General features: G+C 43.3%; 1 protein-coding gene and 1 long non-coding RNA gene across 2 annotated transcripts in view; both read right to left on the reverse strand.

Moving 5' to 3' along the window:
• Nucleotides 1-1649: 1649 nt before the first annotated feature.
• LOC139553771 (uncharacterized) lies at nucleotides 1650-6824 on the reverse strand. The gene is made up of 3 exons (XR_011670725.1): nucleotides 6561-6824; nucleotides 2575-2751; nucleotides 1650-2471 (listed from the first exon to the last, which is right to left on the reverse strand). It is a non-coding gene; the product is annotated as an uncharacterized lncRNA (long non-coding RNA).
• A 1682-nt stretch (nucleotides 6825-8506) lies between these two features.
• LOC139553772 (frizzled-3-like) overlaps nucleotides 8507-16841 on the reverse strand; it is a 42095-nt gene continuing 33760 nt past the window's right edge. Inside the window, exons 7-10 of the mRNA XM_071366427.1 lie at nucleotides 11382-11530; nucleotides 10466-10577; nucleotides 10168-10355; nucleotides 8507-9831 (exon numbers count right to left, since the gene is read on the reverse strand). Of these exons, the coding sequence (XP_071222528.1) occupies nucleotides 9603-9831; nucleotides 10168-10355; nucleotides 10466-10577; nucleotides 11382-11530 (678 nt within the window). The 3' untranslated portion in view covers nucleotides 8507-9602. The remainder of the gene's footprint in view (nucleotides 9832-10167; nucleotides 10356-10465; nucleotides 10578-11381; nucleotides 11531-16841) is intronic.

Here is a 16841-nt window from a genome sequence, read left to right on the forward strand (position 1 = left end):
GCCGGGCGCAGTGCACGCTGACACAGTCGCCAGATGCATGGTGTTTCCTCTGACACATTGGTGCAGCTGGCTTCCGGGTTAAGTGGGAATTGTGTCAAGAATCAGTGTGGCTTGGTTGGGTTGTTTCAGAGGACGCACGGCTCTCGAGTCTGTACAGGAGTTCCAGCGATGAGACAAGACTTTAACTACCAATTGGATACCACGAAAATGGGGGTAAAAGTAACAAAAAAATACAAATAAAAGAATAGGGCATATCTGTGGACACTTCCACCACACCTTCATTTCTTAAATATCCACCCCTTAAGCTATTATCATGCTTACATTTATCAGAATACACAGAGAAAAGCTTAACTCGGGTTGGAGTTCCCCCCTATATGCATTATCAAAATGCTTTTTTTCCCATTTAATACATTTTAGTACAAGGCTGTAACGTAACCAAATGTGGAAAAAGGCAAGGTGTCTAAATACTTTCTGAATTAACTGTCTAAGCTGACAAGAGTTAGTCTTTCTTTTAAAAAATCCAAGTAGATCAATAGATTTTTTCTTTGCAATAACTAAATCGTGATGATCACATTTGGAAATACAACTATCAAAAAGTGCAGAATTATGGGTAATTACAGTCAATTACAATTTTTTATGAATTGATCAATTGTATTTCCAGTTTTGCAAAAGTGGGTCTAAGATATGGAATCCAGGTACAGAAGGCAAGAAAATGATCAGACATTCTGAAAAGGTATTTAAGAATTTGACCATAGTTATTTTCCTATAGATCCACCACAGTCAGACCAGCTCAGGACCCACAGTAAGCAGAGGCTGACTAACCCTGGAGCAGAATCTATATTCTTAGTATTGTCAATTGCTCCCATTCGTTGAGAAACATGTAGACCGCCACATTGTTTTGTTCCACTGTGAGTGGATGACATTTCTGAGCAGTCTCGGAGAAGCTCTGCATACGACTCCCTGACATCACCCACAGCATCTGAACACAGCGCTGCGTTTGGGTCAGAGTTCTAGAACCCCATCCCCAAGGTCTAGAACTATCTCTCTGAGTTCTATAGCTGAGGCTGGGAGAAGTTCAGAGACCAAAGAAGATCCAGGAGAAGCCCTGGAGAGACCCAGGGTGCTGTAGTCAGACCAGACCCTGAGACATGAGAAGTGCTCCATCTACATCTCACACTTTCAACAGGAAACTCCTCCTACTGTACCTCCTGACATTCTTTTCATGGCAGATAAGAAATCTATCTGTGGCCAGGACAGAACACAAATACTGATTCCATTGAGCTTTGAGGCTCAGTCAGATCTTAGCAAATTCTGGAAATAGTTGAAATGTTGACCTTTGAATAATAAGGGGGATTAAATTTACTCAGTTTGACAATTACTCTTAAATCAAATTAGTTTAACTTCGTTGCTTATTTTTTCCACAACAATCACTTAAAATCAATTATGTTCATGTGGAATTTGAATACAATAGGTGGATGAATCTAGGAGCGTTTGCTTCAGGAGGTTGTGACTGAATATATTGATGGATGTATTCATGGAAGTCTTTGAAGTGATGGCTTTGATGGTGTAGCCTAGCCTCTCTGTATGTAAGGCAGATGTATATCACTGTTTCACTATCTAATAAAACAAATCACACTGAAAATCAGGGATGAGGAAGAGTTTTACACTTTCGTGGAAATCTTTTATTTTACATCTAAATTAAACACATAGGTCTGTCGGTTTATCCAAAAACACATTCACTATCATTAACTAAACCTAGTTATCAGTTAAATAATTTCAAACAAGATCACAGTAATGACAAGCCAGACAAGATAAGCATTGAACAACATTTTAAATAATTAGAAAGGACCATGGTGACATTTGTCCCATGTATAAAAAACATTTTGACATGAGTCAAGACAGTACATAAGGCAGTATTTTAATACTGCAACTAGAGCTTGAATTTTAAAAATGGATTACTAACTTTACCACACTGCAGAGTATTGTGATGTGGTTTTCCACAGTTCAGTGCCGTTTTGTGAGGAAAATGTCACCCTCTAGGCCACATAAAATCTGAGATCAAAGTTCATGGGGAAGTCTAAATCATTGACTTTCCAACAAAACAAACCAACATAAGTGTCAACAAGTCAGTCTAGAAACACAGGAAGACACGTCTTATGTGCCGATTAGAGGAAAGTAATATTAGTAAATGCTTATAGGTTTACTAAATTTGATCAATTACCTGGATGAGTTGAACCTCTGCTATCAACAACTTCAACTTGTATAGATTGTGCATTTGGCCCCAGCTTCTTCCTGCAGTCCTCCAGCTGTACTCGAACTCTCTTGAGAGGCAGCAGTATCCTCTGAGCTCCACTGTTACAGCCAGGACTCAGTGATTTCCTGCAGTCCTTCAGCAGTACGGTCACCCTCTTGAGGGAAGAATTGGGATCAGGTTGGTAGGGAAGAGACAGGCTTGGACTGTCCTCACAATCCTAAAATAAAAGACAACATAAACAGACAATTGTAGGTGGTGTCAAATGGAAAAATATACGTTGATGAACTACATCATTTTGTAATGTATGCTTACTACGCTACCTCCTCGAGTTTCATAGACTCTGCATTTGGTCCCAGCAGGTTAATGCAGTCTTCCAGCAGCAGTGCAAGAGGAGGCAATGTGCACTGAGCTCCACTGTTACAGTCAGGACCCAGTGTGACCGTAGGTTCAGGATCAGGTTGGTAGGGAAGAGACAGGCTGGCACTGTCCTTACAATCCTAGAATAATAACAACAGATATTATGTAGACTTGTCAAGTTCAATATCTGTATAGAACAAACACTAGATTTCTGAAAAGGTGTAGCAAGAGGGACTTGTGGTGGCATTTGGGCATGGCATTTTGGAAAAATGTACATCAACTAATATGGCAGCTTAATGACTAAATAGTTTTTTACCTTTATGACAACATTGTGCCACCAGCAAGGTAGTAATACATTTTAGGTAAATTAAAAAATATATTTTATGGAGACCAGAGATGCTCAAATCAAAGGTCATTAACCCTTTAAAGATCAATAACTAAAGTAATATGATTAATAACTTTTATCACAATGTCATTTCATTTAAATTGAGGAACACCAATTGACACTTTGGTTATAGACACCAAATTGTCAATGGAATTATCAAATTTATGACATAATAAAAGGATGTGATTATCTTATTTTTTCTAGACCCCTCCCCCGATAGAGTTAATACTCAGGATCCTTCTTTGTAAAGAGCGATTTAAGGCAGAAACACCAGTGACATAAAACTAAGGGACATTTTATATTTTGTAATAAATTATATTAGGTATTTGGAATAGACTTCTTTGTTTTCATTTATTTAAATACTTGTTTATGTTCTAGAATTCAAAATAATAGATAATATATCCCTAAATCATGTCACTACAACAAGCCAACTGTACCCTTAGTAAAATGCATGAACATCATTGATAAAAAGTTCAATATCAACAAAAACATTTATGTTCTGTAACTGTTAGTCATTTGAACATGTTTTACATGGTTGCAAGGGCGAGGGGTGCACATTCCACCTCAATTCAAGAACAATCCAAGTCTTATCTTCGGGAAATGACACACACATGAAGAGGATTAGCTAGCAAACCCAACAAGGTCTTTGCATTGGTGAAAAGTAGCTATCATATTCCTGCAATAGAGTGCACTAGCTAGCTATCTTTTCTTTATGGGCTGTTGGAGGAAGCCTCCCAGGACAAGCCTCACTTGGTAACATTCCTGTAAAGTCAACCAGCAAGCTACAATTTGGCCTATGTTAAGGCAGGGCAAACCCGTTTTGGTGATTTCTGGTATATCAAATCAAAAATGTAATTTTATTTGTCACATGCGCCGAATATAACAGGTCAGTCACCTTAGAGTGAAATGCTTACTTACAAGCCCTTAACCAACAATGCAGTTAAGCCAAAACTAAGTGTTAAGAAAGTATTTACTAAATAAAAAAATAAAAAATTTAATAGAAAAATAACAAATAAGGTTAGTCGAGGTAAGAGGTAATATGTACATGTAGGTAGAGGTGAAGTGACGATGCATAGATAATAAACAGGAACTCTGTAACTCTGGGTCTTAATTGAAAAGGATGCTGTCGCTGCTGCCTGTTGACATTACTACATGATTCCATAGTTTTGATGTTTTCACTATCATTCTACAATGTAGAAAACATTAAAAATAAAATGTGTGTCCAAACTTTTGACTGGTATTGTACATGTGCAACAGTAATCATATTACTTGTATTTTTTTACGAGAAGCTTTTAAACTGCACACACCAAAACAGAAAGAGAAAAAAACACTGCTTTCTCAATCACTCCTATCAATTATCACTTTGAAATCAATTGCACGAGTGGGATTGTACATCCTGTTTACACAGCTCAAAAACCAAACGGAATCTGGGAATAATGTATGGTTAGAGGACTGGTTAGAGGACAATTTGTAGAAGACAGCTAGCTACATTTTGAAGTGCTGCATTTTGATTCAAGTGGGTCGCCAACGCCGTAAATGTAACACCATGCCCAAACCGCCATCATGCGCAAGTTGATTTTGTCCCCCATGACACGCCAGTTGAAATATCAAAACAATCTCTAAACCAATTATATTAATTTGGGGACAGGTCAAAAAGCATTAAACATGTATGGCAATTTAACTAGCTAGCTTGCTGTTGCTAGCTAATTTGTCCTGGAATATAAAGTTATTTTACCTGAAATGCACAATGTCCTCTACTCCGACAATTAATCCACAGATAAAACAGTCAACCGAATCGTTTTTCTTCTTTGGACTTTATATTGTAATGACCCTGGGTTTATAAGCGTGGAAATCAACTCTGCCGCTTGAGCTTTTGCGGCACAGTCGATAGCGCGCCGGACCTCGGGCTAGGGGTCGAGGGTTCGAGACCTGCTCCCTGCTGTTTCATTACAATATGATGATCAGCAACAAACTTTCATAATAAGGTCTATTACCACAACTGACCTCAGTTCATCTTTCAAACACCCACGTGGGTATAACCAATGAGGAGATGGCACGTGGGTATATGCTTCTAAAAGCCAATGAGGAGAGGCAGGACTTGCATTGTGTTCAAATAGAAGCAACTTCTATTTTAGCGCCTGGCAATGCAGACGAGCAGTGTGGGTGCAATGATTGAATAACATGCATGTGTAAATGTATTTTTGTAACAAATGACCGAACAGGGGTGTAGCACTGTTTCAACACTATTCAAAGGCCACATGGAAACTTGCAATAGCCTCTACATGGTTGGTTAGATGAGCATTTGTACAAGGCTTCTATCAATGTTTTGGAATGTTGATTTCGGGAGGCTGCAATCAAGGAAAATGGAACAAACAACTTTTCCTGTTGGTTAAAGTCTACAAATAACGACCTGCCATAGGTAATCAACAGTGACAACGGTCAGTTGCTATTTAAGCGATAGTTTGACATTAAAATCAGTCTATTGATATGTGGCCTGTGACTTTTCTAGAGAGACCGCCACCGAATTATCCGTTCCATTTGAGAAAGACAATTATAGCTGCGTTGTAAGTCTAACCCCTTCATAGACGCGAACTGCTTTACCGCCTATTGATGATAGCATCTTCTGGTAGGAGGGGTTTGCTAAGATCCCCCGACGCTCGTCAACGTTAAAACACATCGCTTGCCTTACGGTTTTGGAAACATAAAGAACTCTCATATCAGCGAGAGATAATAACAATAAAAATGTTAAATTACTACACACCTTTACAGGAATAGTTTCCCCACACGGCCATGTTACATCGCTTGTTTACGGAAGACATAGGTGGCCACCTGTGTTAATTAATTACCACCTACCTGTGTGTAAATTTAACTGGGGAGGAGTTTAGTTTGTCATCTGGTAGCATATACAGTTTGTAGATCTGTGCAAAACTACTACAGCAAGTGTATACATTTAATTTGAAAGATTATTTCTCACTGATATGAAAGATAAGGGGCAAATCAGCATATGTTTAGAAAATCGTTTTGAACGCAATAATTTACGTTTCTAAACTTTAAAAACACCGTTTCGGAATTGTAGCTCACATGGAGCCAACCATGGGCGAATGTAACCACAGAATGTATGTATGTATCTATGTATGAAAAATAAGGGTTTGAGAGCTGTGACCACACAGTGCTTATGAAAAAGTAGACAGTACAAAAGCAAAGATATTAATATGTTTTTAGGCAATTAATATTTTGGCATCGTATTGAATAAACTTTAATAGTAACATCCCCAATCTGAGGTAAAACGGGTGTAATTCGGCTAATATCCCCCTCAATTCGATGTGGTCGAAACATCAATGTGTAATGTAACACTGTCCACATCATGGAAAGTAGCGTAATATGCATTAGACGGCAAAATAATTCAATATCTTAATTTAGGATGATAGTAAAAGAAGCAAACTTCCTTTTTTTCAAGTATCACACATCTCACTAGTTTGCCCATTTGGACAAAATGCTCGTAAACACAATTGAACCAGGAGCTCTAGACTAGAGCGTCCATGTGCAAATATGCTGTTTGCTTACCATGATATTGAATTAGCTGTGTCCTTTTTTTTTGTAGGGTCGTTTCACGTTTGCAGCTACAGTAGTTATGTTATTATTAGGTGCGAAATGCTAGGCAAATTAAAGTTTGGAACCTTTTTGACTAGGCCACGAAATGAAAAGCATTCTCCGCATGCCCCGAAACGATGTTTATTTTTGTGGATAATCATGTCGGTTGGCATGGCTTGTGATGCATTACCGCCACCACCTGGACTGGAGTTTTTTTGTTTTGACTAACTGACATCCTGTAGGCTTCATTTGTTTCTTGTTGATATATTAAGTCAAAAGGTGCTTAGGTATAGAGCCCAAAATATCTTGACTTCATGGTCCAATATTTACAAGAGAGAGAGATGGCCCAGCAGTGTTGTATACATAACCACACAAAGATTAACAAAAACACACCCCAACATCGCGAACACGTTTCATACAAAAACTTTATTGGAATTTTTGCATAACTCTACAACTCAACTTGACATCTACACACATTCGGACAGAGCTAGCCATAGAGTTAAAGTGCTCAATCTTTTTTTTTTTTTTTTTAGGAAAGCTGTGATGTGTACAGAGAGAACAGACATAGACTTACAGCAAGAGGATTAGGTAGAACAAATAGTCCCTCATTCCGTGTAGCAAATCCTGGTCTTGGAATCAGGGTTGGGGTCAATTCCTGTCAATTCAGGAAGAACAGAGAATTTCCAATTCTCTGTCATGATTTTCAATTTGGAAAATTTGTAATTGGAATTATGTTTACTTTCTGAATTTACTGGAATTGAAAAGGAATTGATTATTTGCTTTGGACATGTAGGTTAAATGTAGCCAATCATTGATATTGATCAATGAATCCCTCAACATTCCGTGAGGTGACCAGACCAGTAGTCAGACAATTGAGGTGCTTGGTTGGAACTAAACCATGCAATATCTGGACACTCGAGGACCAGGGTTTAGGTTATGATTGTGGGTAAGGGCAACTTCTACCATGACAGCAGGCAGGAGAGCTTTGGAGACTGAAGGGGAATGAGTGAGAGTGAGGAGGCAACTGGGAGAATCACAGTCAATCACACAAGCGGGCACGGAACAAGGATATTTGGGTGTTTGACATGCAAAAATATGCTACTTTGCTCAGGAACACACTACAGACAGACAGGCAGACACAGACAGAGAGAAGAACGTGTTGCATCTTGAGGTGCCCAGTGGACACGTCTTTGAGGTGCAACTCAGTGTGGTGAAGCACCATGGGTAAAGTGTTAGGCATCAGGTGGAAAAACACCAAAGAAGAACTCCAGAGATTGACAGTGTCCTGACACACACACACACACACACACACACACACACACACACACACACACACACACACACACACACACACACACACACACACACACACACACACACACACACACACACACACACACACACACACACACACACACACACACACACACACACACACACACACACACACACACACACAGGAGCAGCATTGTATTACAAAGACACACAATAGCAGCAGCAGCAGTCTGAGGTGACTGATGAGTGACAGGCGTGGTTTAAGGTACCTCTGGACTGATGAGGTAGGCTGGGTTAAAGGCAAGGGAGGGTTTAGTGTACATTGGAGTGTGTGTGTGTGTTTGTTCACAGGTAAGGCTGTGGGTAGGGGTGAGCTAGGCTGAGAGATTTTGAGGGGTTGTGAGAAAATCCCCTGATGACCATAATGGAGAAGACTACTGCAGTTTTATGTGTGTGAGTGAGAGAGGGATACAGAAAGACAGAAAGACAGGAGAAACACAAGTAAACACAAGCACAATCTTTCCCATATTATCAATTTTCCTTTTTTCCCCCTCCCCAGTGTATTCCTCCCCCTCCCCAGTGTATTCCTCCCCCTCCCCAGTGTATTCCTCCTCCTCCCCCAGTGTATTCCTGCTCCTCCCCAGTGTATTCCTCCTCCTCCCCAGTGTATTCCTCCTCCTCTCCAGTGTATTCCTCCTCCTCCCCAGTGTATTCCTCTTCCTCCTCCAGTGTAATCCTCTTCCTCCCCAGTGCATTCCTCCTCCTCCCCAGTGTATTCCTCCTCCTCCCCAGTGTATTCCTCCTCCTCCCCAGTGTATTCCTCCTCCTCCCCAGTGTATTCTTCCAGTAGTCCTTTCTTCCAGTGTTAGGGGTACAGATTGTCTGTTGTTTCACACAGCGCTTGTCAATAGCAAAGACTTCGGATACACCCCCCCTCCCATCCCCTTTAAAAAGTCCCCCACATTCCTCTGCTTAGCTCTGAAGCAGCAGCAAAATGAGCACTACTCCAACCTCCATCTGTCCTTCCCTATTTTTCCCTAACTTTCTGAATCACAAATCGATCCCTAGCAACTATTCCCTACGCACTCCTGAAGCAATACAGCCCCAAAACAATTTCACCTATCATATCATAAGACAAGTTTAAGGAATGACCTTATTATTGAACCCTATTCATCCTTACTGACCTACAGGAGTGCCTAGGAAGTCGGGCCTAGGCATTGATCTCTCCTAGCTTCTATAGTTTCTCTCCACCAGGTGGTATAGTGCTGTTTAACGTACTGCACTACAAGTACACACACGCTCATATGTTCAGCAGTACTCACAGCCAATCTTGACAGTATAAAAAATGATAATAGTCTTGTTTCACAACCACAGCAAAAGAGCACCGTAACACACACAGAGTAGACCTTCTCAGCTCATCTCTGCGTCTGTTGGTGTGTATCAGAGTACACACACAACCCCCCTCATTCAGAGTGGGCTGGCTTTCTGGCCATGAAGCCATTCCCTCCATAGAGTCCAATCCAAGTCCAACTGACTGATTGATGGTTAGCATCTCGCTACTTAGCAACCTCTGTGAAAAGCTGTCCAGGAGTGATCCATCTGTCAGTAAAACTGAAGGCCCCACTTCCTCTCTCACACATTCCTCCTGAATGGGAGCGACCTGTGTGTATGTCAAAGGTGGGGAGCGGGACCACTGACAACTTCCTGTTCAGCAGTGATGACATCATTTCCTGTTTCCGGTCAGGTGCTGGCTCCATTGTCACCATTATTAGTGACGCGGCCGAAGCTCGTCCCGTGGGTGATAAGGGTGGGTGGGGCCACGGAGAGATCACACTGGCTGCTGTGCTGTGATTGGGCATCCAGTCCGTGGAGGCTGCTGTGAGTGGACAGCAGGTGGTCGTGGCGGGGCGTGCTGCCGTGGGGGGGTAGAGTGCGCTCCTCGCCGCCTCGGTAACTACAGGGGGTGTAGCTGGGCGTAGGGGAAAAAGAAGGGGAGGAGACGTTAGTTCAGTAGTTCATAACTTTATGTACAACACACACATCCACACCAACAGGTATGCCAGCTGTGCGCTCTAATCTACAGCCAGGTGATTTTATCTCAGGTATAGAACTGTTAATAACAGATAGATTAGCAGCTGTCTACAGAAAAGGATCTCTTGAAGTGCCATAACTACAATAGGCTTTGGAAAGCCTGAATCTAGTTTCATCATGTATTCATCTTTGATTATAAAAACGGCTCATATATAGTGGCATCCCGTAGCCAACCCTCTCTCCCTCCTTTCCACCTTCTCTCTCACTCTCCTACCGTCCGTCTCGGGAGCGATGTAGACTGCCATGGTAACTGGTCTTGCTGTGCACGCTGCCAGCCTTGCTGCGGGTGGAGGAGGCGTGGCCCAGTGAGTGGATTGGTCTGCGGTCATCAGGGGCGTGTCTGGGGTCGTCAGGCTCGTCCAGGATGGCCAGGTGAGTGGAGGAGGCGTGGGTGGAGGTGCCCTGGGGGAGGAGGATTAGGAATGAAAAACAATTAGTGATATCATATTATATTACATTATGAATTATGGTTAGGGCCATGTTTTATGACAAGGTCATGGTGCCAGTCATACCTGGGTGGAGGTTCCCCGTGATTTCCTGATGATGGGGGTGTGGGGGTTCCTCAGTAGAGACTGGGCAAAGTCTGGCTCCTGGAGCACCTGTCTGCTCTCATTCACCCCACTACTGCGGAGGGAGGAGTGCAGGGAGAGAGGAGGAAGTGGGTGAGAGGGGTAAAGGGGTGAAGGGGGAGGGAGTGAGAGGGGGAGGGAGGGAGAGAGAGGGGGAGGGAGGGAGAGAGAGGGGGGGGGAGGGAGAGAGAGGGGGAGGGAGGGGAAGAGAGAGGCATGGGAGGGCAGGAAATGAGTGGAAGGGGAGGGAGGGGAGGAGAGAGGGAGGGGCATGGGAGGGCAGGCAATGAGTGGAAGGGGAGGGAGGGGAGGATGAAGTGAGAGGGGGAGGGAGGGAAAGGGGGAGGGAGGAAGGGGAGGGGAGGGGAGAGGAGAGAGGGAGGGAGGGAGGGAGAAGGGCAAGCCAAAAGAAAAGGGATGGGGGAGAGAAGGGAAAGAAAGGGAGTGATACACAGAAGAGGGCAGGGAGAGAGGGAAGGCAGAAGGGTGAGAGAATTGCAGAGAGGAGATGGAGATATGGAGGAGTGGGAGGGAGGAGAGATTGATGGGGTGTGCGGAGGAGGAGGGTGTTGTTGAGGGTGGGAGAACAGGCACAGAAAATAACCTAATCACCATGGAGACCGGGTTATGGGAAGTGTGTGTGTCAGGAGGGAGGGAATGACGAGGCTTTTAATGACATTCCACATTCAAATGTTGGTCAAATTGCTCATTTGAATATTTTCTGCAATTTATCAAGATAGCGAGTGGTTCTACATTACTAAGTATTGAAATTACCGGCTTGAAATGAGAAATACACAAACATTAAAATACATGCGCAGACATGAGCACACACTCTCTCGCTTTCTCTCTCCTGGCTTACTCTTTGTTTCTGCGTCTGTGTAGGAAGCTGGCCCATTCGAAGCAGGTCTTCTTGCTGCCCACCCAGAAAACTGAGGGAATCCCCACCACCAGCATCATCAGGTACTTAATGAGGAACAGGGCCAGGTCTGGACGACTGGTCTGCTCAACCTACACAGAGAAAGAGGGGTTGAGGGAGTGAGTCCAGAATCATCTGCTATTTCATCAAAACAACTATTCAACCTAACACACAGCGAAAGAGGGAGGACAGAGAGGAGAGTAAGATGGTGTGTGTCCTCTTCCTCATACTGCACAGCTCACTGCCCACAGACAGTCCTCCCTTCTGCTCTACTCCACATGCCAGCACAGTGACTGTGTGTGTGTGTCTGTCTGTGTGTATGTGTGCACACAGAGACAGCGAGAAAGGCTAGCTACCTGTAGTCTAAAACAGGGCTCTCCAACCCTGTTCCTGGAGACTACTGTACCGTAGGTTTTCACTTCACTACAAAACCTACACGAGGGTAGCTCTCCAGGAACAGGCTTGGAGAGCCCTGGAATAAAACCACAACTTTCTCTTGTGGCCACAAATAACATCACTAAAATGTGCCACTGACAAACACACACACACACACACACATATCGACCTCCGGGAGAGCGATCAGATAACATGGAGTAAAATGTGAATTCCAGAGTGACTATGGGATGCAGAGAGGGTCACTGCACAGGGAGGACACACACGTCAGAGAAACTTGAGCACTAGCACCTGCTCGTACCACATATTCCACATACACACCAACACATTCACACACTCATCACTGCTCATATTACTTTCATTCATTCAACTTTATACTATGAGAGAGAGAAAGAGAGACAGAGAGAGAGACAGATGTAGAGAGAGACAGAGAGAGATAGAGAGAGATAGATGTGTGTGTACTATTGCAGCTGTAATGTCTACCAGTGGAGGCTGGTGAGGGGAGGACGCTCATAATAATGGCTGGAACAGAGTGAATGGAATGGCATCAAACAGATGGAAACCAAGTGTTTGCTGTATTTGATACCATTCCAAATATTCCGCTCCAGCCATTACCATGAGCCCATCCTCCCAAATGAAGGTGCCACCAACCTCCTGTGATGTCCATCCTTCTCAACTTTTCTAATAACGTACAGTCTCTCTATTGCAGTGGCAGACACACATCCACTTTTAACTGATATATGGCCGGGAAGATGAAAGGCTTTCGTCACCTGGTAATCTGTGTGCAGTGTGTGGTTGGTGTTTGTATGTGTGTGTATGTGTCGAACAGAGACCGTGTGTAAGCACAGATGTTATAATTAAGCAATAAGGCCTGAAGGAAAAACCCTTGAATGAGCAGGTGTGTCCAAACTTTTGTCTGGTACTGTATATCATTGTTTTCCATCAGAAAACTTGAGGGGTCAAATAAAACCACTAGTTGGGCTGCCAATTGGGCCGCCAGTTGGGCAGCCAGTTGGGCCGCCAGTTGGGTGGCCAGTTGGGCCGCCAGTTGGGTTGCCAGTTGGGTTGCCAGTTGGGCCGCCAGTTGGGCCGCCAGTTGGGTTGCCAGTTGGGTTGCCAGTTGGGCCGCCAGTTGGGCAGCCAGTTGGGCCGCCAGTTGTGCCGCCAGTTGGGCCGCCAGTTGGGCAGCCAGTTGGGTCGCCAGTTGGGCCGCCAGTTGTGCAGCCAGTTGGGCAGCCAGTTGGGCAGCCAGTTGGGCAGCCAGTTGGGTCGCCAGTTGGGCCGCCAGTTGTGCAGCCAGTTGGGCAGCCAGTTGGGCAACTAGTTGGGGAACCCTGCCAAAACTCTTTGCGCCACTATTTAACAAGGGACCAGCTTCTGCATTCAGAATGACTGGGAGTGAATGGTAGCCGTACAGAAAGTTTGGCATCAAAGTGAAAAGTAAACACAATCGTACTGAATTTCAGCTAACTACTCAGCGAACACATACTATAACTGTCATTCTGTTCATAAAAAATAGAAGAATCTACAGCCACGTTATTACTGGATTTCCTGACCGCTGGTCACGTTTTCAAGGCTAATCCTGTAGAATCCAGCAACAGCGCTGGTCCCATGAATTTGTTTATTTTCTAACGCTTCAGCATGGAATTATTACGTTGTCTTTACCTTCCCATTTTCAACCTAGAAGCAAAGCAGGAAGTCAAATCAGGAAGTACAATATGTGCTGTGGTTTGTTGATTCCAATCATTTGAATGAACATTCTACATTACCATGGAAATTATTGCATTACAATACCAGGCAGCCATTATCATGAGTTTACCAGCCAAATTGCCAGGATTAGAGGTTCCAAACCTGTTCTATTCATTCCTGTTCAATGTGTGCTAGTGCTGCACCTTGCTTGCAGCTTTTTATGTGTGCTCGTTTGATACAACACCTTGCTTCCCACTTGGCAAAACTGGTGGAATCAACGTTGTTTCAACCTCATTTCAACCACCAAAAAAATCGATGTGATGATGTTGAATCGGCGTGAAAAACTGATTGGTTGGATCAAACGAGATGGTAACATTTTTTGTTGATTTTACATTCAATTCATGTTAGTTGAAAAATCTACCAAATGTAAATCAAAACTAGATATTGAACTGACATCTGTGCCCAGTGGGTTGTTTAAGCAAGGAGCAACAAAGTTTCGTCACGTTGTTAAGAGTCCATATTACCACAGAAACGGACTCAACCGCACGGATGCCCGGCCGTCCTGTCTTCAGTCAGCAGTTCGTTACCAAAAATGTTTTACGGTTACATGGTGATTGTGCCAGCTCTATCTAACAAACAAACACACAAACACACACACACACACACACACACACACACACACACACACACACACACACACACACACACACACACACACACACACACACACACACACACACACACACACACACACACACACACACACACACACACACACCAGGTGCTTAATAATTAAGAGGGAGCACTACAAAGCCTCCAGAGTGGAGGAAACTTAATGCCGTGCAGTTGGGTTGGGCAGAGTAACGTTACAATGTGTGGGTTACAGAAAACGAACTAGAGGGACTGGTAATAGGAGCAGTAAACTAGCACACAGAGAGAGAGATAGAGACAAAGAGACAGAGAGAGACAGAGATGGATAGAGACAGAGAGAGACAGAGACAGATACAGAGACAGATAGAGAGAGACAGAGACAGATAGAGAGACAGAGCGAGAGAGAAAGAGAGACAAAGAGACAGAGAGACAGAGACGGATAGAGAGACAGAGAGAGACAGAGACGGATAGAGAGAGACAAAGAGAGACAGAGACAGATAGAGAAACAGAGAGAGACAGAGAGCGAGAGAGAAAGAGAGACAAAGAGACAGAGAGAGACAGAGACAGATAGAGAGACAGAGCGAGAGAGAAAGAGAGACAAAGAGACAGAGAGACAGAGACGGATAGAGACAGAGAGAGACAGAGACGGATAGAGAGAGACAAAGAGAGACAGAGACAGATAGAGAAACAGAGAGAGACAGAGAGCGAGAGAGAAAGAGAGACAAAGAGACAGAGAGAGACAGAGACAGATAGAGAGACAGAGAGCGAGAGAGAAAAATACCTCTAAACTTACAGTGACTTCAATATGAATTCACACCCATTTACTTTTTCCACATTTTGTTGTTTTACTGCCTGATTTTAAAATGTATTATATTGAGATTTTTCATCACTGGCCTATGCACAATACCCCATCATGTCAAAGTAGAATTATGTTTTTAGAAATTGTTAAATATAAATGAAAAGATAAAATGTCTTGAGTCAGTACAATGCATTCGGGAAAGTATTCAGACCCCTTGACTTTTTCCACATTTTGTTAAGTTACAGCCGTATTCTAAAATGGATTAAATAAATAAAAATCATCATCAATCGACACACAATACCCCATAATGACAAAGCGAAAACAGGTTTCAGAAATGTTTACAATATTTACAGTTGAAGTCGGAAGTTTACATACACTTAGGTTGGAGTCATTAAAGCTTGTTTTTCAACCACTCCACACATTTCTTGTTAACAAACTATAGTTTTGGCAAGTCGGTTAGGACATCTACTTTGTGCATGACACAAGTAATTTTTCCAACAATTGTTTACAGATAGATTATTTCACTTATAATTCACAATTCCAGTGGGTCAGAAGTTTACATACACTAAATTGACTGTGCCTTTAAACAGCAAGGAAAATTCCAGAAAATCATGTCATCACTTTAGAAGCTTCTGATAAGCTAATTGACATAATTTGAGTCATTTGGAGGTGTACCTGTGGATGTAATTCAAGGCCTACCTTTAAATTCAGTGCCTCTTTGCTTGACATCCTGGGAAAATCAAAATAAATCAGCCAAGACCTCAGAAAAAAATTGTAGACCTCCAGAAGTGGGCCAGCAGCATACCACCCTGCATACCACTGCTGGCTTGCTTCTGAAGCTAAGCAGGGTTGGTCCTGGTCAGTCCCTGGATGGGAGACCAGGTGCTGCTGGAAGTGGTGTTGGAGGGCCAGTAGGAGGCACTCTTTCCTCTGGTCTAAACAAAGATCCCAATGCCCCAGGGCAGTGATTGGGGACACTGCTCTGTGTAGGGTGCCGTCTTTCGGATGGGACGTTAAACGGGTGTCCTGACTCTCTGAGGTCATTAAAGATCCCATGGCACTTATCGTAAGAGTAGGGGTGTTAACCCCGGTGTCCTGGCTAAATTCCCAATCTGGCCCTCAACCATCACGGTCACCTAATAATCCCCAGTTTACAATTGGCTCATTCATCCCCCTCCTCTCCCCTGTAACTATTCCCCAGGTCGTTGCTGCAAATGAGAACGTGTTCTCAGTCAACTTACCTGGTAAAATAAAAATAAAATAAAAAAGTCTGGTTCATCCTTGGGAGCAATTTCCAAACGCCTGAAGGTACCACGTTCATCTGTACAAACAAGAGTGCGAAAGTATAAACACCATGGGACCACGCAGCCGTCATACCGCTCAGGAAGGAGACACGTTCTGTCTCCTAGAGATTAACGTACTTTGGTGCGAAAAGTACAAATCAATCCCAGAACAACAGCAAAGGACCTTGTGAAGATGCTGGATGAAACAGGTACAAAAGTATCTATATCCACAGTAAAACGAGTCCTATAACGACATAACCTGAAAGGCAGCTCAGCAAGGAAGAAGCCACTGCTCCAAAACCGCCATAAAAAAAGCCAGACTACAGTTTGCAACTGCACATTGGTACAAAGATCGTACTTTTTGGAGAAATGTCACAAAATAGATGGCATCATGAGGTGGGAAAATTATGTGGATATATTGAAGCAACATCTCAAGACATCAGTCAGGAAGTTAAAGCTTGGTAGCAAATGGGTCTTCCAAATGGACAATGACCCCAAGCATACTTCCAAAGTTGTGGCAAATGGCTTAAGGACAACAAAGTCAAGGTATTGGAGAGGCCATCACAAAGCCCTGACCTCAATCCCATA

This window comes from Salvelinus alpinus, chromosome 25 (genome assembly GCF_045679555.1).
Source record: "Salvelinus alpinus chromosome 25, SLU_Salpinus.1, whole genome shotgun sequence".
NCBI lineage: Eukaryota > Metazoa > Chordata > Actinopteri > Salmoniformes > Salmonidae > Salvelinus > Salvelinus alpinus.